The 20658-nt window shown below is 39.0% G+C and overlaps 1 protein-coding gene across 3 annotated transcripts in view; it reads right to left on the bottom strand.

The window, feature by feature from the left end:
* LOC124171343 (glutaryl-CoA dehydrogenase, mitochondrial) overlaps window positions 1-20658 on the bottom strand; it is a 120453-nt gene that overhangs the window by 30034 nt on the left and 69761 nt on the right. For all 3 annotated transcript variants that reach the window (XM_046550497.1, XM_046550498.1, XM_046550499.1), the window contains 2 exons: window positions 17187-17420; window positions 517-646 (listed from right to left, as the gene is read on the bottom strand). In XM_046550497.1, the coding sequence (XP_046406453.1) occupies window positions 517-646; window positions 17187-17420 (364 nt within the window). The remainder of the gene's footprint in view (window positions 1-516; window positions 647-17186; window positions 17421-20658) is intronic.

Raw genomic sequence — 20658 nt, 5'->3', positions numbered from 1 at the left:
AAGTGTCTGATTCTGACTTTGATTGTGTATGTATTTATTTTTGTGTATGACATGTCCTATATTTTACAATGTAAAGTCCTGGGACCAATAAAATTATTATTATTATTATTATTATTACTGTTTCAACAATATTCCATTTAAAAGGGAACAGAAATGAAAAGGCATGTACAGAAATTTCCCCTTATTTGAGTAAATGTGCTACATTGGAATGTAGATAATTTGAAATTAACTTTTGTAGGACTATTTAATTTTGTTTTGATGAGGTTTAACTAATATTCTTGAGCCCATTGTTAAGCTAGAAGAAGAAACCAACTCTGATTAAGAATAATGGGATAGTGTGAGACACATTCTTCAAATTTCCCATAAAGAACTTGTTTTCTTGATTAGTTTCAAATGCTTGGCATTATTCAAATAAATACCATTTGCATAGATGATATGAAAACTAAAGCAGAAAAAAATCTTTTAAAAATTTGTTGTCAATCAGTAGAATTTAATGAAAAATAAAAATTTACCAACCATGTTTTGCTGCCTGAGAGAATGTAAGTCTTACTTTGAGGATCATATTTAGCTCGAGTTTCCATTCCACCAGGATCACTTCCATGGTTAGGCTCAGTTAGACCAAAACAGCCCACAATCTCTCCTTTAGCTACAGTATAACAAAGTGAAAGAGGAGTTAATTAGCAGTTGTACAGAGAGAATTTAAATATGAGGTGATTTTTACTTACACTGATATAGAATTGGACTTACCTATACTGATATAGGTATTCGATATTGAATGAGGAACATTATCAAATTTTGATGAAACCATAAAATATTTATCTCAATAACCGGAAAAGTCCAGTAAAATACATACTAGAACCCCAACTATTAATGGTAAAGGAAAGGGAAGCCTAATAAGGTTACTGAAAGAGATTGATAGTTCATATATGGTCACTTCCTTAGAACAGTCCTTGAAAGAAAAATCTCACCGACCCAAAGCTAAAGTCCTTACTTGATGTGAGATTGACAATGCCACGAAACAACAATGAACCCTCTGGCCTGGGAGGGAGGGCTTTTCTTCCCTGCCGGCGAATAAGGGGTTTGAAGCTAGATGAAGAATGGATTTTGACCTGCGAAGGGATGTTTATGATCGTGTGTGCACAAGTCAAGGCTCCTCTGCAAGAGTGAATTCTTCACTGCGCTGAGTTCAAAAGCATTCTGTACCTCTCATATGCAGTGCAGAAGGCATTTTTGAGCATATCATTGGGTACATGAGAATCAAATTGAAGCCTTTCCTTCATAACACCCCTTAAATCTAATGTATATGAATGAGGATTTCTGTTTGTCTGTCCACAATGCAATCCCATATGGCTGCACCGATTGCAACCAAAGTTAGTACGTAGGTGCATCTCATGCTCCCCAAGCCCGTGGTGCTACTTACGGTTGTGTCCAACGCATCGCACGTGCCACAATCCTCTCATAGAACAATTCTCTGACTAGTCACAAAAGTGAGGTATTTCTTCCGATGGGACTGGAAAATTAATTTTGTAACCGAGATCGTCGTATAAATGAAGTTTCATATCAGAGGTTGGAAATACATGGGTTCATATGGGGTTGTTCACAGGACCAGAACAATAGGTGCATAAATGAGGTAATCGTATAACTGAGGGTCATATATCCAAGGTTTTACAGTGAATTAATTAAATTGATTATAAATAAAAATTTTAATTTTTTATTAAAATTTATGGTTCACATTTAATTTTCCAAAACTCATCATTTTTGCATTGAATGGTAGCCTTGATAGGCATAGCCGGGATTGGAGGTATTATACTAATAGTACTAAGGAATTATTATATGTATTTATGATTTGGGGTGGAGCATTGTGGCTAGCCAAAATGTGGCAATAGTGTGGCTATCCACACTTTGGCAACAGTATTGCCGAGGGCCAAAACCATTATGGCCATAATGGCTTGCAACAGTACGGCCACATTGTGGCCATAATTGTTGTGTTGACTGGATATTTTTTTGTTTCAGTATTTTTCAATTTTCTTATATTTCCGTTTTGTACAGTGGAACCTCATTAAAACAAGTACGGGCTATTGCGAGACCCCCACCATTAAGAGAGACAGCCGATGCACCGTCAATTATATAATTAGCATGTAAAAAATTCGTTTTTACAAGGCCCTTTTGGTGTTGGCACTCGCCATAGCGAGAGTTTCCATCGCCGGAAAACCATCACCAAGAGTCCCTTATCTCTGTAATTTCTTGAGATCTGTTAGAAATGAAGTTAACATGGAACAGTCTTAAATTCATGTAGTAAACTGTTGTTCCATAAATAAGTAGTTCATTTTGGTGAAAATATTGTGGCATTAACATTTGCGAATGCTTGACTTTCATTTGTTCCTCAGGTGGCAGAAAGCAGTCGGCAGCATACCCGCACGTCCCGTGAGTTGCGTGAATAGAAAGCATTTGATGGCAGACACCATGGCCAAAAAAACACCAAACACGTCTAAGCTAGAAAATAAAAACAAAAGAGTAATATGAGAGTGTCGAAATTAATTTATTTTACTATTCCCTCTTCACAATTAAAAAAAAAAACAAAAGCGCCCAAGGAATGCAGACTATGTAGAGTTAGAAGGAGCTTTTTTCGGGTGGTTTTGCCCACTTCAATCTGCAGGAACTTCTGAGAAAGGGGCTACGCCTAAGCCTAAAGCGGAGTATTTCAGAGATAGATTGCGAATCTATAATTTCAAGTATACGGAAGGTTGATTATACTAATGCAAAGCACCAAAGCGTTATCTCCCCTCATAATTGCTGCCCACACAGCAGAGGATATTCCAGGAATATCCCATTTTGATCCCCAATATTCCTATTTCGTCCCAGGGATATTGCGAATCATTACAGGATATTCCTGGAATATCCTATTTTGATCCCCTTTATTCCTATTTCGTCCCAGGGACATTGCGAACCATTGTGAGATATTCGCGGAATATTTTTTCACAACAGGCTTTTGTGAATGTAATAACCGAGTCACAGGTGTTACTAAATGACATCACAAAATAATAAGAATAACTATGTACTTAACCCTTTCGAGACAGCGGAGTTTTCGTCTTAGCATGACTGCTGTACTGAGCCCCAAGAGACTCTTCTTTCTAGTGGTACAGAGCAGGGGCGCAGCTAGGAAATAAGGCTGGAGGGGTTTTAGGAGCAACTAATACCGCCGCGGTGTGTGGGGGTATCGAATACCCACCAGGATAAGCGGTAGGTGCAAGATTAATAAATTGCGGAATTTTAAGATAAATGGGTCAAAATGGTGAGTTTTACGAATTTCTGAGGGATATTTTATCAATCCTAACACTATTCTATTAGTAATATCAATCCAATTAAGTAAAATGGATTTAACTTAAAATTTTCTCAGATCTATTGGGGGGGGAGGTTTATATGATGTTAATTTACGATTGATTTTTGGATATTAATGGGAATGTAGACATTTCTTTAATTCAATGCAAACATACGTTTAATTTGATAATTCGATTGAGGAGAAAAAATGTGATAACGATAATTGCCAAAATGATGTATGATCAGAAAGTGGCAATATTTCAGACCAGTCACATTCATATTTGAATACTTTGGAAAATTCAGCCTCAATCCTTTATTGCTGATCATTACCAGATACTAGTGAAAATTTTTTCTCACTCAAGAACAGATGAGTTGCTTACTCACTTTAATACAGATGAGTCACTATCTCATTCAAGTATAGATGAGCTGCTTACTCACTCTAATACAGATGAGTCACTATCTCGTTGCTCTCTAAGGGTTTTGATGCGTTCTTTAATGTTCCCAAACACTGTTCTGATAAACCAGTTCAGAAATGTGCTATAGAAACACAGTAGAACACCTACCTTGAGAGTTTGCCTTTGTGTTCTGGAACACTCATGAACGCTATCCAACTGTGTTGGAATGCAGGAGACTGCCCAAGAAAATGCCTACCACGTGTGTTTTATTATTTCTGTTCGGAACACCCAAGAACGCCATCCGCCTAGGTGTATTTCTCAGTGGGATTTATTCTTCAAGTCATAAGGCGAAACTTAAGTTTTTGAATGCCAAGATTTAGACTCCCGACCGTGATTTTGACCTATCAATTTTGGATACCATCGATAGTCGATTTCCATCGATACCAAAACACATGCATCCATAACCACTTTCACATCCAACGACCACATGAATAATGTTACGTTAACCGTGTTGTGCTCGCCGTAAGAGAAATTGATGCTGCCTCATCCTCGTAAGTTCTTCTTTTACTTGTTTCACCAGCACCTAGGTAATCATCTAACGTTACAATATAACTTTGTAGTGTTATGTTTGCGAAACTTGTCCAACAAAAGTTTATCAACCGCTGAAGTTCTACTTTTGCTTCCTTCATCAGAATCTGGGTAAGTAGAAGCGTTGCCATTGCAACATTTTTTATTTTAAATGAAGTATATTCTTAATATTTTCAACCTTCTCACACTTTCTGGGACTGAGCTCAGTCAAGCCATCTTCTGTGGGTTGAAAAACATTGCATTTGCTTACTCTGAAATTTATTTTTGTGCTTGACGCTTTAATCACCGTAGTGTGGGAGGAATGTGAATAAAAACTTCTCGGCTTTACTATTTATTGAGTTATTTAAAGTTATTTACATTTTTTTAATTTGCTGCTGAGTTTAGTTTTGCTTCCTTCAAAATGTAACCATATTTGTTGAAGATCAGAGGGTATTTCAGTCTTTAGGTTGATACAAATCGGTTTTAAATTATTAGGAATTAAATTCTCAAATCAATTTAGTACTTCGAATTTTCAAGGTGAATAACTTATTAATTTTTACACTTAGAACTGATGAGGAATTTTTGCGAAATAATCTTTGTTGAATGTTGGTATTTATACAGCTTTAGGGATAATCCCATGAACAGAGATTACTTTTAAACAAAATGACTAACTTTAATTAGACAAATTAGATGCATCACTAATAGATATTAATTAAGTGTTTATCTAATATTGTTCACAGGTGTAGTGAGCAAGAATTTTCCAAATGCCAATTATGAAGAAATACGAGGAAAAGTGAGCTGGTTCTTCATGGATTCTTGTGACCTTAAGGAAGGATGATCAGGCAAAAACATTGATATTGATCCTATTGGCCTTTATTTTTCATTTATATTGAATAAAGGCATTTCTAACGGTATTTGTTATTTATCAACATTTATCAAAATATTCAGAAAATATTTGGCTGGTTATATTTGACATCGAAATTCTGACTACTTCTTGAACTGACTTTTAACTTACTATGCTTAGTGAATTTACTAATGTGATAAGATCGTTCTTTTTACATTGGATGGATAGACTGATTAAATAATTCCAATTATTAGGCACTATCCAAAAGGATATTATGTAGATGGCATTTGGAGGCAGCTTCGGATATTATGTGGATATCTAAGCAATATTGTTGGATGAAAATTGGATATTAGTATAAACTTTGTATGGATATCAATTGCTACTAGGGTGGGAATATTCGTGGACTATGCTGAGAATATTCCTGGACTATGCTGGGAATATTCCTGGCCTAGGCTGAGAATATTCCTGAAATATACCAGGAATATTCCTATAAAAATACCGTATAAGCGTGTGTAAGAGGCGCACCTTATTTCCCAGAAATTGCAGCCGAAAATGAGGGTGCGCCTCTTACACAAACTTCTCATCTTCCCCCCCTCCCCTTTACCGGTCGCAAGTCCAAGGGGAACTGAGTGGCCTTGGTTTTCAGCGTGAGTCAGTCATCTGAAACCCTAGGTCAAAAACAAGAGGCAGGCAGGGGAGTTTCTCCCTTAGTGACGTATTTTTAAAATGCTCCTGTTTGCTTTTTTGTAAGCATAGCACTGTTACGTCAGTACCCCAGAGGTAAACATGGAAAAGATTGCTCGGGGTTTTTCGATCCGGAGGGCGCACTAAATTTACTGCCACGAGTGAGTATCCCGCGGCATTTATACTGCATATAGTAATCGCTTATAACACGTAGAGAAACACGTAGTTTTGAAGGACATACCTGGTTAATAGTCAACATCTGCCATGCCGAGTAATTTCCATTACACTGAGGACCTGATTTTTTCAAAAATAATCTTCAGACGCTAATATGTATGTGGATTATTGCAACAGAAAGTTATATTGGTGTCAAAACCTGCGCTTTAAAAAATTCAAACGAGTGTGTTCATTGTTGGAGTAAATTGTGGATGGAAGAAATCAGAAATGCTTATAAGTGAAGAGCGCGGAAGGAGAGGTTGAGGGGAAGGAGCGTGACCCCTCCGTCTTCCAAGCAACGAGGCTACGAGCGAAGGAGCAAGGGGCGAACATGTCCGATCTTGCATGTGAAGTCGTTGCCTTCAAAGCGAAGGGGCGAAGGCGCAGCAATGTGATATATGCAGTTTGCGTTGCCTGAAGTTTCCAGTCCGTCTCGTCTTGTTTGAATGTGCTTATGCTATGTTTGTTTCTTCCGAAATTGTCCTGTTTGGACTATTTTGAATATAACTAGCCTTGTTGTAACTATAAATCTTTGTGTCAAACAATTAGAGCTTAAAAAACTTAAATTCTGTCAGATATGCGTCACTTTAGATCACTTTCTTTTTTTGAACCTCGTGCGTGTCATACAATTATTGAAAGCTATCGAGATATCATCGGGCTCAGTAGATGACTCACCAAGCATTTGGCCTCCAGAAACTGGGAGATCGATCAAGGTCAGTTGCTGAGATGGGGTAGTGATGAAACACGTTTCCATTGTTCCCCTTTAACTTGATATTTTCCTGTTTTCCTCTGGGGTCTCGGAAAGGAAAAAAAGACATACGTGAAGAGCTGATGCTGTACTTTTAGTTTATTTTATTAAAAAAATTCTGCATTCCTTTTTCATGTTTCTCAGTCATTAATGAGAATGTTAAATCAATAAATTCATACTATTAAGTTGTTTTGGCCTTAGGGTCCATCAGATGCATATGCCTTTCCGTTTCTTTGCTGCAAATATTACCCATGTGAGTTAAATTCGTCGCAGTTTCTTGCATCTTGCTTTTGTTTTACTTAAGTGACATATCAGCATAGTATCTGCGTTATATTTTTTCGTGAAATAATAGCAAAATATCTTTTCTAATGTTACCAATTTTAATTCAAATCGTTTTTATTGCAGTGCTGTGGTAAACTCAGTTTAATATTTCAAATAAGTCCCGAGCGTAACACTCAAAAAGGAACTTTTATAACAACGGCAATTTTAATCACATCATTTTTCAAGGTTAGAAAACTTTTTACCGTAGATAATGAAGACATTACTAGGGACATGCAAAAGTCGCAAATGCGATAACGCGAATTTTAGCGCGAATACCGAGTTTTTCCCGCGATAACGCGAATTTTGTGTTAATCGCGATTTTCACCGATTCAAATGCGATTTTCGTAATTTTTCTTCCCCTCATGCTTCTCCCGCGAACATTATTTTCGAAGCTCCTGTTTATACTGCATTATTCCGACAAACTGAGGATTTGGATAGCTTTCTTAGCAAATTTTCGATAATATCCGGTAGTGTAACAGTACTACGCTATAAGAATCTACGATCGTTTATGAGTAGGGATATGCAAAAGTCGCAAATGCGATAGCGCGAATTTCGAGGTTTTTCCGCGAATACGCGAATTCCGGGGGTTTCCCGCGAATACGCGAATTACGTGTTAATTGCGATTTTCTCAAATTCATGGGCGATTTTCACCAACTCAGACGCGAATTTCACCATTTTTTTCTTCTGCTCATGCTTCTTCCACGAAATTGTTTTTCGAGGCGTAAATTTAAGCCGTAATTTTTTCGGAATTTCACGGCACCACCGTGAACGGCAACCGGCGAAAAGTCGTCTCGTCTGAAAGTAGCCTCATGGTATCACGGTGTGTATTTCACGTCATAAACGGCGCACCGCCGGGCCGGATTTAACCTTGCCTTGCTGACCGTCGACAACGTCATGCCGTCAACTGCGCGATTCGACTCATTTGAAGACATGCATTGAGACCAATGGTTATTTGAAAGCACGGTGCCGTGCCGTTGACGACGGCCGGAGCAAAGCCTGAAAGCGGCGGTGCGCCGTTTATTCCGTGGAATACACACGGAGCTACATTGAGGCAGCTTTCAGCCGAAACGACTTATCGCCGGTTGCCGTTCCCGGCAAAGCGCCGTAAAATTTAGGCCACTTTCCGACAAGACGACTCTCTGGATTTCGCGGCACTGTGCCGTGAACGGCGGCCCGCGGAAATTCGTCGCGTCGGTGAGCGGCCAATGCAGTGAAAAAATTACGGCTTAAATATACGCCTCGAAAAACAATTTTGTGGGAGAAGCATGAGCAGAAGGAAAAAAATGATGAAAATTGCGTCTGCTCACATTCTATTAAGAGTTAACCCTTTCGCTACTAATGATGAAATTATGTGGCAGAACATTTTTATCACCAGGGAGACGAAAGGCGAAAATTTTCATCTGAGATTTTCCTATGCAGGTAAACAAATGCCGAAAATACATGTTTCCTTGCTCTCCTCCTTTTATGATATTCGTGGGTTCGCAAAATCTTAGGCCCGTATCATAAAAGTCCCCTCGAAGCCGGCCTCCACCTCATTGTCGTCAGGAGGAGGAGATGCGATATCATAAAACCGACCTCAACCTCAAAAACTTCGAATTTTGAGGCCAGCCTCGGCTCAAACTATGAGGTTAGATTATTGTCGGCTCAAAGCGTTTGAGGTGACTTCCGCCATTGCGAGACGATGATGATTATTCATCCATGATTATTAAACTCTTCCGTTATTTTCTGCCAACATCTTGCCTTGCTTAAAACGGACTCCGCATTCGAGCGCTTACACTCAATTACGTCCTTGTACTTGACCACCAAATTGCACAAAATTTCCTGCTCCTGCCTGGCCATGCGCTCCGACTTACAAGGGGAATACACGACCTTCGGGTGGCCGATTGAGCTCAAATTTTCTGATTCGGTAGATCACGGCTATCAATGAAATATGCCGAAGCAAGATGACGCACTTTTCAAAACTTTTCGAGAAAAAAGCAATTAAAAATCGTAAAAAAACGGGTCTACGGTATATATACGGTATTTCCTTACGTCTTTCTCAAGGCTGCGGTGGCCCAGTGGTAACGCTGATTGACTGTGGATGTAAGGACGGCGAGTTCGATCCTCTCTCACGGTACTTTTTTTATTTTACTAAATTCTTCGTTTGCAAGTTTCGGTATACTACTCGAACAAACGGAGAACGCGTTCTTTCCTCCGCCGCATCGACTGCCCTGTATTTTTGACGTTATACACGCGTCATTCACGCTTACGAATAATTTTCTCAATTAAACTCCCAATGAAAGCATAATCCGTCGAGAGGGTGGATTTCCCTCCCAATTAATAATTTAAATGTCATTATTCTGACCCCACCCCTACAGAAGACAATTTACACTCGCAATACCCTAATATACCTAGAGGGGACAAATAAAGACAAAATCGCCCTTGGAAAGACTATTATATAGCCTTTGCTTCATTTCCTACCCCTTTCAGCACTTATTATTATTTAAAAAATGAATTAAAAATATGTTCATTGAGCTAACGAAGATAAGAAAACAATCTTTAAAAATGCAAACAATAAAATCCTTGAAAAATAAAATAAAAATAAGTAACGTGAGTGAGGTTCGAACACGCCATCCTTTTACATCTACAGTCAACCATCGTTACCACTGGGCCACCGCTGCCTTGTATAGAGGGAAGGATATACCTGATATATACCTAGACCCGTTTCTTACGATTTTTAATTGCTTTTTTCTCGAAGAGTTATGAGAAGTGCGTCGCCTTGCTTCGGCATATTTAGTTGATAGCCGTGATCTACCGAATCAGAAAATTTGAGCTCAATCGGCCACCCGAAGGTCGTGTATTCCCCTTGTTAGCCATTTCTGTTTCTATTGTTGATATTGGCGGGTATATCCCCGGCCGCATTCGGTATATCGCTACTGCGCATGTCTGCGCAAATACGATTCGAAAAAATGAACATGGAACAATGCTGGAAGACTGTCAACTCTGAAACCAGAAACATCGTCCTCAACAATGCGTCATTTCCGCTGGCTCAAACCCCTCCTCCTATGAGCCGAGCTGGAGGAGACTTTTATGATATGACACGGTCGAGGGATCTCCTCGTCGAGCTAGGCCGGCTTCAAACGAGGCCATCCTCAACTTCAACTTCGAGGGGACTTTTATGATACGGGCCTTAGTTTCGGGACCCAACACAGGCCGCAACTGCCGAAATCCAGGAGCATGAGCCTAGACCCCTCGTCTTATATTACTCCTCTTTGTGGCAAGGGACCGCAGATATACAATTGTTCATTCAGTTAGTTTGCAAAATAGATATATGCTTCTTTCTCAAAAATATAAACTAGGAATTGATATCTTTGTCTTTTGAGCAGCATTTACAATTTTTAAATGAAATTGTGCCATAAATATTAACTTTATCTCGATTTCAGTTTGAAATCAACATGGAAATTGTTAATGCAATAAATTTGTTAATGCTGACGGTTCAGCTTCATTCAAAAATTTAAAACTCTCAGAATAAAACGAGGAATTCAATTGGAAGTGTGCATTTTACGTGCAAGTAACAATCATCAATATAGCTAATTCATATAAATAAAGTATGTGATGACAGCTAACCAATGCCGCTGGTAGGGTCATAAACCGCGAAAGGAGGGAGACCAACTACCCTTGGAGCCCATGATAATGCGAAATCCCCACTAGGAAAGATCAAAAGAGGTTGGTGTTGAGAGTGTGTGATTATCCGCAAGACCCTTCTTAACAAATGTCCAACATAAATGCTCCATACAGAGAGAATTGAAGAGTCTCTTGAGTGCAGTCCTGCATTCATTTGCTAAGGAGAGAACTCCACCATTTTAAAAGGATTAAGGAAGTTAAAAATAAGCCTCGAGAATATTCATAAGAGTACTTTTTTCGATAAAACCACTTATTACATTTGCAAAACATGACAACCTCTAAAGCAGCTGCTGTAAAGTCAATACTAATGTGGATGGCTTAAAAGGCATCAACCAAACTTAGTACTCTTATGGTAGAAGACCTAAGCAGAAAAATAGGTATTTGAAAAGATCTCAGTTTTTGATCTCCAAGAAATTCCCTCTACAGACGTGAACCCTGACTTAAAGACAAAAAATTCATGGCCTCAGGTCAATGGAGACAGAGAAGTTAATGTTGGGGTTGGGAGAATTACAGACATTACTACAAAAGCAAAATTCCCAGGGTTCAGTGGATATAATTAAAGCAAATTGTCAAGAGCTCAAATTGTCTGAGACATCGTTTGCATCTAAGGGCCTTTTAGCTATTTGGATCCCCTCTGCAAACGTGGACTGAGAAAGATTTCTTTCCTGCTATAGCACTGTGTAAACAGATAAGAGAACAAATGTAAAAGATGACAACTTGATCACAATAGCAATATTTCATTTGAAATTAGAGACATTTACAAGTAATTTCTCTCTATGTGAGCTATATATATGGATAAGCGAAGGATAAAATATGTAAAATAGGTGAATTCAGTCAATGCTCCATGTATATTATTACTTAAATTATTTCCGGTCAATAATATCCTAAATTAAGGGCAATGGGTGGGCCACTGGAAGGATGGCTCTCAATCAACATCAATTATTTTGCCGTTAAAATAACACCGATTTCAGGGCAAAATAACATCGCTTTCGTAAAAAAATAACACCACTTTTGGCTATAAAATAAACGACCTTTTGCATATCCCTAGACATTACATTATATGATAGAAAAAGTCTTCCAAGGCAGGAACGTTATACAACCTTCCACCGTTTTCGACTGCAGCAACAAATGCAATACGTTATTTCACTTAACTGCTGCTTAAAGTATAGGAATAATAAACGTACGCCAATGGAAAATTTTGAGGCATTAAATAACCGCGATAGAGTTTTATAAGTTAATTTTTGAATTTTCAGCGAAAAATACCAAAATAATAGAATGATTACGTAAATGTACTCATTAAGTGCATGGTAAAATGGCTTCGTCGGTTGTGCATTGGCATAATGATTGACAAAACAATGCTTTGCTTTATTTTTATTCAGTGCGGCGCTTATAGATTGTTTGAATAGTTAGTCGTTGTTTGAGTAAGGAAATTTAGTGATGCAAAAAAACATCGCCTTTCATCTGGATTTATGCTAACGTTTATCGGATAGAAATTTCTCTGTCGCCGCACCACTCCTGTTCCTGCATAACTGTTCGCAATAGGTATATGTATTGGCTATTATTTGCTCCACCTCTATTTTAATGGCATTTTGTGCTAACATCCTAAAAGAGGTCTTACAGATTTACAGAATAATATTCAAAATCAAAGGTACGATAATAATACAAATAGCCTGCAAGTTCTCAATGTTAAAATTCTTGGTAAAAAAAAATTAATATCCAGGAGCAGCTTGGAATTGTACTGGCCACCAAGAGATTGATACTGCTGACCTTAGAAATAAATGTGAGTTCCACTCTCCTCTCCTGCCCTTTCTTCCATCCCCACCAACTGCTCATCACACCACAACCATTCCATTTCTCTTTATTCTTTACTCTCCTCCCACTCCCCCCATCTCATTCTTTTTTCTCCTGCCTGTCTCATTGGTACTAATGTATAGAGATCCATGGAAGTGGTTTTATTTTTTACTAAAATTCGTTTTCAAACTATGTGATTTTGGTGTTATAGAAAGTCTTGGCGGTGTTATATTAATGCAAAATTTTTACACATTTCTAGGTGTTTTATAATTTTTGGTGCACATTTCATGACTGCCTATACTTTTGCATTTGTATTTTACATAACATTTAATACAATTTCAACAGTACCAAATTTCTGGTAAAACCAAATGAAGGAAATGGTTCAAGGTACATATATCATTGATTCAAGCATTAATATTATAGAGCAAGCAAAGAAAAGGTGCACCGTGAACACTTCATTTGATTAATTGTCTTTGTGAGGAAGACTAGAGCAAAAATTGACCAAATAGAACTGAAATTTTTTTTCAGATGCATTATATTAATTTAGACCAATAACACAATATTTAAGCTCTTCCAGCTTCTTTTTCCTTATAATCAGAATGTATTCTTGACGAATACGGTCCGCAGAAGGCAAATACGCACTATCCTTCATGTATCTTTACACTAATTCAAGCATTTAAATATGCTTCTGTAATAGGGACAACAAACTCCTCATTCACTTTCTTTAACTGAGTAACTGCCTGTTCAAATGATACCTGTCGTTTTGCGGGTCCCCTTTCTTTTGCACATTTATGTGTATCGCAATTGATGTGCTTTAACAAGGTGTCATGTCTTTCAGATGCAAGTCTTTAATCCCAAAATTTACCCAGTAAAACTATGTCTTTCACATAAAATCCTTCTGAACCAAATTCACTCCCCCTGGTATGAATCGTAACACTAGGTTTTTGGCATTTCAAAATTCCTTTCCTTCGTTTGATATATTAAGCTGTAGCTGTGATTAAAAACAGTCCAAATGCGAATCACAACTAATCATGACAGTGTTTTCAAACAGAGTGCTGCGTAGCTATGGTATAACCATAAGTAATGTATAACTTACGTTTTGACCAAAATTTTTCATGTCGTGGGCTCCCTTTTGATAGCCCTCACCTAGGTGCCAAGGGAAGGTAGGCTCGACAAAATCACTTCGTATTGATTACAGCAGTTGCCAATCGGTCGAGAAAGGCCGTGAAAGAAGCACACCTAACTAAACACAATCGGATACAAATAAACTTCAACCGGGGGTGTGTTGAAATGATTTTTTTTGCATTGAAGCTCAGTGAAGCACCGAATATCCGAAAATCCATCCGCTAATAATTAGCAGTCCCTCTCCTCCCATCCGTTCTGTTCCTTCCTTCCCTTCCCCCCACTGCTAGTGCTTCATGCTTTCAAATAACAATAGGTCTTTATGGATGTCTACAAACAAGACGAATTGCGCCGTTGACGGCACGGCGCTGTCGATGTCCGCCATGGTCACTGGCGCGACGGTGCGCTGTCTACGGTGTGAAATACAGGCAGTGCTACATTGAGGCCGCTTTCTGATGATACAACTTTTATCCAGCCGCTGTTCATGGCAGAAGGGCATGAAATTCAGGCCGCTTTCAGACGAGATGACTCGCTCACCACGCCGTGTGCCATAGTGTGAACAGCGGCCGGGGGAAAGTCATCTCGTCTGAAAGCGACCTTCCGTTCCCAGCCAGCGGCCGTGTTTAAGTCTACAAAATTGTAAAGTTAGACCCACACTTAACTTTTTCCTGCAACGAGTTATCAAATAATGGTGTTTATTGTGTCACAGTGAGTCACCGGAATTAATGCTTGACATTGACGCGTGCTGGGCGCGTGAGCTTATATTTACGATCTTTCGCGGCCGCATTAAATTTCTCTCAGGTTTTAATTGATTCAGAATATCTAACTCTTCAGGAGAGAAAGCGCGTCTTTCTAAACATTTCGGAGAATTTCAGGATCAGGCAAAGAGATAGGCCGTGATTAATTTAACAGCAAATTCTGGCGGAGACATCACTACAGTGCGCGATATCACGCAAATTCAATATGCTTGAGACAAAACAAGCCAATTGACCTTGGAATCGTAATGAAATAGGTCTAATGAACGTCAGCAGCAACAATGAAGGCTTAGGCTAAAATAGATTATGTCTCCTTAGATGTGATTTTTTCTCTAATTCACCACAAACCGCAAAAAATGCGAAATTTCATTTTTATTTACTGATTTCATGTTACAGTAGAATCCTGATTTAAGGTTTTTCAGGGGGGACAAACTTTAAAACACTAAATGCGGAAAAACACTAAATGAGGACCTGCCATTTTTTTCAGGTTTTAGGGTCTGTAATGATTGAAATGGCATTTTATGAATAAAAAATATTATTTTACGTAACTAAAAGATGCTGCATGCAGCAAAAAAATTCATTGATTAAGTGTTTTCAGCCCTATGAAGGTTGGATAATACATTTCACTAATCAGCTAAAAAAATGGGTAGTAAAAATAAGTAATGAGAGGATGACAATTGTTTTAAAGAAATATTTTAAGAAAATTATAATATGCATCAACTGAAAAGCATTCCCGCACGGAATATTATTATGGAAATTAGTGATTCCATTTTTACGTACATTTCAGTGGTCTCGATGAAATTTTAAATTTTTTTCTGTAAAAGCGACATGTATGTGACTATAGCATTTCTAATATAATAAGAAAAGGTGTAAGTATACTTACACCTTTTCTTATTATATTAGGTATTATTATAGGTATTACCTATAGGTACTCAAAAAGTCGTCATTGCATCTATAAAGATGAGTGAAATAAAGGGACAGCAGAAGATCGCTAATCCCGAAATCTAAACTACCGAATATCTAGTAAAAGGGAGGTTTTCTGGAATTATACCAACTTAACGCTTTCTGTTGCCTCGGCGAAACGAGGGATTTATGAGCCTTAAAAAGCCTCCCTTGCGCACATTTTGGATTTCGAGGTCATCCAAAAAAGGAAAATCTTATTTCTAGTATGCGTACAAAGTCGATGGTGATTCAACTCGATGATGGCACCAGATTCGTTGTCATATATCCGCGGCCTCATGCAGGTCGAATGGAACCGGCAGAAGTTGTTTAGGCGGCGCGCTGATCACCTTGACTCCGACTCACCTTGTTTCTCGGCAACTTTTAATGAAATTTGGTTGGACCTTGAATAACGATTAGCTAAACTTTAAGTTAAGTGAAAAGGTTTAATCTTCAACAACACTGGATTTCATCAGAAAAATTGACAGTGCCTCTGGTGTTTGGCAATTTCGTCAGGGTTATGATGTCGAAGTCAACCACCAAGGGATACCTGCCAGATTTTCGTATTTTTCCGTGCTCATCTATTCTACCGTGAGTATGCGGTGACTTTTTTTCCAGCATGACCAATTTATTTAGAGTCATGGACCGTGATAGTTCGTCAAAACTCCGATTGTCATTCTCTTTTGACATTAATTAGCACCAGATAAATATTTTTGAATCGACATCGATATCAACCAGCCGCATGTCGGTAAATTGACTCCGGGATATCTAAATTACGATGTAAAATAATGTTGTTCCGCAGGGAAAGAATGCTCTCACTCACGGTCATGACAGGGGAAAACTTCCTCTGTTCTTTCGCTGTTCCTCCATGGAAACTGACCTTGGAATGGATTACAGAAAGAATCTTCTAGTGAACTGCGCAATTGATATTGGGCCTCCTCTTTTGAAAAGAGAAAGTAGCCGACTGGAAAACTATTGGGCTAATAATGGACTGCCCGTAGGGAGTAGAGTTGAAAGGGGCATAAGCCATCAATTGAAAACATTATTGTAGCGGCCCTCGGAGGATAACGTGTCATCAGTCGTCACGTATCATCGAAGTCAAGTTCAAGAAGTGAAGGATAAGGTAGTTCGAGGTTATTAAGGGATGACTTTGCTCCATTAGATCGGATCTGATACAAAAAGTGCCTGGTGTTTGGATCAGAAGGGGAGCGAAACATTACGAGAAGACAAATCATCCAGCTTGCGAGTTGAAGGTCGCAGCGCTGCGCTCGCGGAAGAAAGCAGTTGAAGAAGCGTTCCCCAGTAGATTCTATCGACTCTTGGTAAACTTTCATGAGACTGTTCTTGTTGATGAGCATAAATTCGAAGATTTGGATGAACCGTCATGAAAAAACGTTAAATCGAGCAAAAAAATCTTGAGCGGGACAAATTTTTTCGACCATAAATGCGGAAAAACGCAAAATTCGGAAACACTAAATACGGATAATTTTTACATTGTCCTAATAGGGAATGAATTGGGACCCAAAAAAATAAACGCTAAATGCGGAAAAACGTTAAATGCGAAGACGTTAAATCCGGATCCGACTGTATTTCCCGATATCGCATCTCGCAAATTTCACAGATCTCTACTTATGTACATAACGAGCTCGGTTGACGACCGAAGTCAGACCATAAAAATGACTGTAAAAAGTTGACACTAAGGTTGGTTAAATTTGAGAAAGAGAAATAAATGGAATTTACCAAAACTTTATGATTGATTGATTTATACTAAAATATGGAGTTCCAACAAGTTATGCCACAAACTATACATTATATTAACATCTTACCAAGCCTAGGCAAAAATCTCTGCTTCTGTTCCTCCGTCCCATAAGCATATATAGGATACATCACCAAGGAGGACTGAACACTCATGGCAGAACGGTATCCACTGTCAACTCTCTCAATTTCACGGGCCAGCAGCCCATAGGCAACGGAGGAGACCCCAGCACAGCCATAAGAAGGAATGGTACATCCAAGGACACCAAGCGATCCCATTTCTGACATGATCTCCCGGTGAAATACTACAACAAATCAAATAAAGCATTCATTTTCCACTTGAAATATTCTGAGCACCACAGAGACAATTTTCTTTATAGAATTATCACCCATAAGTTAATTAATCATAGCCTTTTACAAGTATTATGTATTCTCCACTATTAATATCACTCCAATTCATGCCTTAACCTTTTTGGGACAGCAAAAATATCTTTGCATACCTATTTCACTAATGAGATGGAAAACAATGGCAAACATAATTTTTTAAACTTGACTTTGCTGGGAAATCAGGGAAAATTTGAGTTCACCATTTTGAAGCCAAAGTGAAACAAAACCAAAGGATCTGGCAACATCTCAGGATCAAAATCAAGATTTGAAATGAATTTAAATGTAAAATTTTGCATATGAAAGCATACTTTAAAAATTCCTCCGCCCATTATTATTTCTTTCACAAGTTACTCTACAGATTTAAGCTGATTAATTATTATTTTATACATAACAAAATAATGTGAATGTATATTTTTACAGTGGGTTACGAGCCAAACCTACAAACCACTATCATATTTTGTAGAAAAGAAAATGTAACACTTGAGCCCACTTTTCTGCCAAGGCATCCCGTGCCAAGACGTCCTAGACCCATAAAAATGGCCTTCATTTTGCCATTAAATGATACCACATGAACTTAATATTTCATAATACTAATCTCTATAGTCACAGGCTCAACTTTGTGGAAGTTCATTTCAATGAATAAAAACGAACAAACTTTGTATTAATCCACCAATTTATTTACACGGTACGACTAGTTTCGACGCAGCAGCGTCATCCTCAGGTACATACAAAGGTTACAAGCAATCAAACATCCTTATATATCATATAGTGTCTGTGGGGGAGGAAGAAGGTAGGTGGAAGGGGTGGCAGGGAAATCTGAAGTAGGTGATCTCACCACCCGCCCAATAAATTCTTTTCCTTCTTCCTGAACTGATCTAACAGAATCCTTCAAAGCAGAATAGCCAAGAAGTTCTAGAGTTTCTGTTAATGATAATATGAGGACATTAGCAACAATTGTGCCGTAGTCCTTCACATCAGTTGTCAATATACACTTTGTGTTGAATGATCTTCCCATGGCTATAATAATGTTCCTCCCTGGGTCACTGTATACAAGGAATGACAACTTCATATTAGTCTTTCGGCTTATTTGCTTCAGGACCTCACACATGGAAAGTTGCGTAGATTTTTGAGACTGTTAAGAGAAGATTCATTTTCTTTTCCAAACTGTGCATTGCTGACTAGGGTAAAGGAATTCAATAAATTAAGGTTGAGTCGGTTCTTAAATTTTTTCGGTTCTCGATAGATACCGGTCCTAGTTCTCCCTCACCGGTTCTCGATACTCGGTTCCAAGGATGAACTCTAATTATCAGAATTAATGGCAAATTTAAATGAACAACCACAAGAAGTGAATGAAAATAATTTCATGAAAGATGTTAATCAGCAGGAAAGCTCTGTAAAAAAAGGTCTCCATAATTTTATTTGCCAAGTAAAAAAGTTAAATAACATGTTGTTAAGAATGCATGATCGACCAATATGTCTCATTACATCAGGCAGCCACTGGTTCTTTCACCAGGTTTTTTGTTGTAACTTGTAAGTCAGATCAAAATACATCCTGTGATGTAGCTAGCTTAAATTGTTGCTTTAATTGACAACTTATTTGCATGCTTCACTGTCACAGTTCTTATAACCTCAACAATAAACTGCTCAGCACGCCGGTACAGCGACACTGGATAAACTGAGCGGCCATGAATTAACGCAACATTGTATTGCGGTGTTGCATTCTGCAGGATAACTACCCTTTTCCAGGCCTTGCATAGGTTTACCAAACTACGAATACGCCCTCGAAACGCATTTTGCTCGTATGTCGAAGATTTACTGTATATATAAATGAATCAATCTTAAGACCACTCTCAGACGAAACGATTTTCCGCGGGCGCCGTCCACGGCACGGCACACGGCGTTGCAGAGAATCGTCTCGTCAGAAAGCCGCCTGAATTTCACGTGAACGGCGGCCGGCGAAAGGTCGTTTCGTCTGAAAGCGGCTTCAACGTAGACTATATTGCTTTCAACGGACCGCATCCCCCGTAGACGGCGCATCGCCCGGCCAGATTGAAAAGGGCGCCGTGCCGTCAACGGAGCGATTCGACTCGTTTGACGAGATGTGCTGTGCTGTAGAGGGTGGCAGACGAAAAGTCATCTTGTTTGAAAGCGGCCTACGTGGCCGCGGCCATGGAGGAAGGGGGAGATAATATCCTCCTCCTTCTTCCATGGCCGCGGCTTCAGAATGTTACCATGTTGGCGAGAGCGACAAACTGACGAACCCTTAAATGCGCAAGCAACTCTCAAAAGAAAAAAACATGGACGCCATGCCATCGGAAAGTGCGTTTTTTACTTTTTGGCCATGAATACGCTGCAGACCATTTCGGATTTGGGCGCCAAATTCAAATCCTCGCCACAGTTCCGAGCCGGTTGCAAATCACCGACTTTATGCGATCGGCTCTTGATACCAGTTTTTAAATAGACCTTGAAGTGACGGGGTATTTTTAATCGGCAATGGTAGAAAATATCGCGCCAAATTCGCAGAAAAAGTGCTTAAACGCGAAATTTCGCGGAACCAAGTGAATTTCGCGCAGCCTTGGAAATTTCGCATTATACGAGGGCCATCGAGAAAGTAAGTTACGTTTTGGTGTGTAGATCGCTAGAGGCACTTTTTGACAAATGTGGCTACATTGTACAAAAGAAGGGAATCTTCTGAATAGAATTAGAGGGAGATAGGCTCAGTAGCCTTGAAAACAGTCACAGTAACTCTTTGAAATGGAGTCCTCGACGTCGCGTCCCGCCACCTCGGTGTCTGTTTCGTCTCGATTTGTTGTGCGCGGAGTGATTCAATTTCTTCATGCCCGTGGTTTCAAATCGGTTGAAATTCATCAACAGCTTGTTTCTGTGTATGGAGAGGGTGTAATGAGTGAATCAATGGTGAGGAGATGGGTTCGTGAATTTAAAGCGGGAAAACATTCACTTTAGGCCGAAAGTGGAAGAGGCAGACCCTCAGTAGTCACGGACGAACTTGTGGCAAAAGTCGACAGTGCTGTACGCGAAGATCGCCATTCCTCTGTGGACGAACTCCATGAGTGTTTCCCTGAGATCTCACGATCCATCATTCATGAGATTGTCTCGGAAAAACTCGATTTTCGAAAAGTTTGCGCCCGACAGGTT

This window comes from Ischnura elegans, chromosome X, assembly GCF_921293095.1.
Source record: "Ischnura elegans chromosome X, ioIscEleg1.1, whole genome shotgun sequence".
NCBI lineage: Eukaryota > Metazoa > Arthropoda > Insecta > Odonata > Coenagrionidae > Ischnura > Ischnura elegans.
Note: the sequence above shows the minus strand (reverse complement) of the source record. Positions and strands in the feature narration are given on the sequence as shown.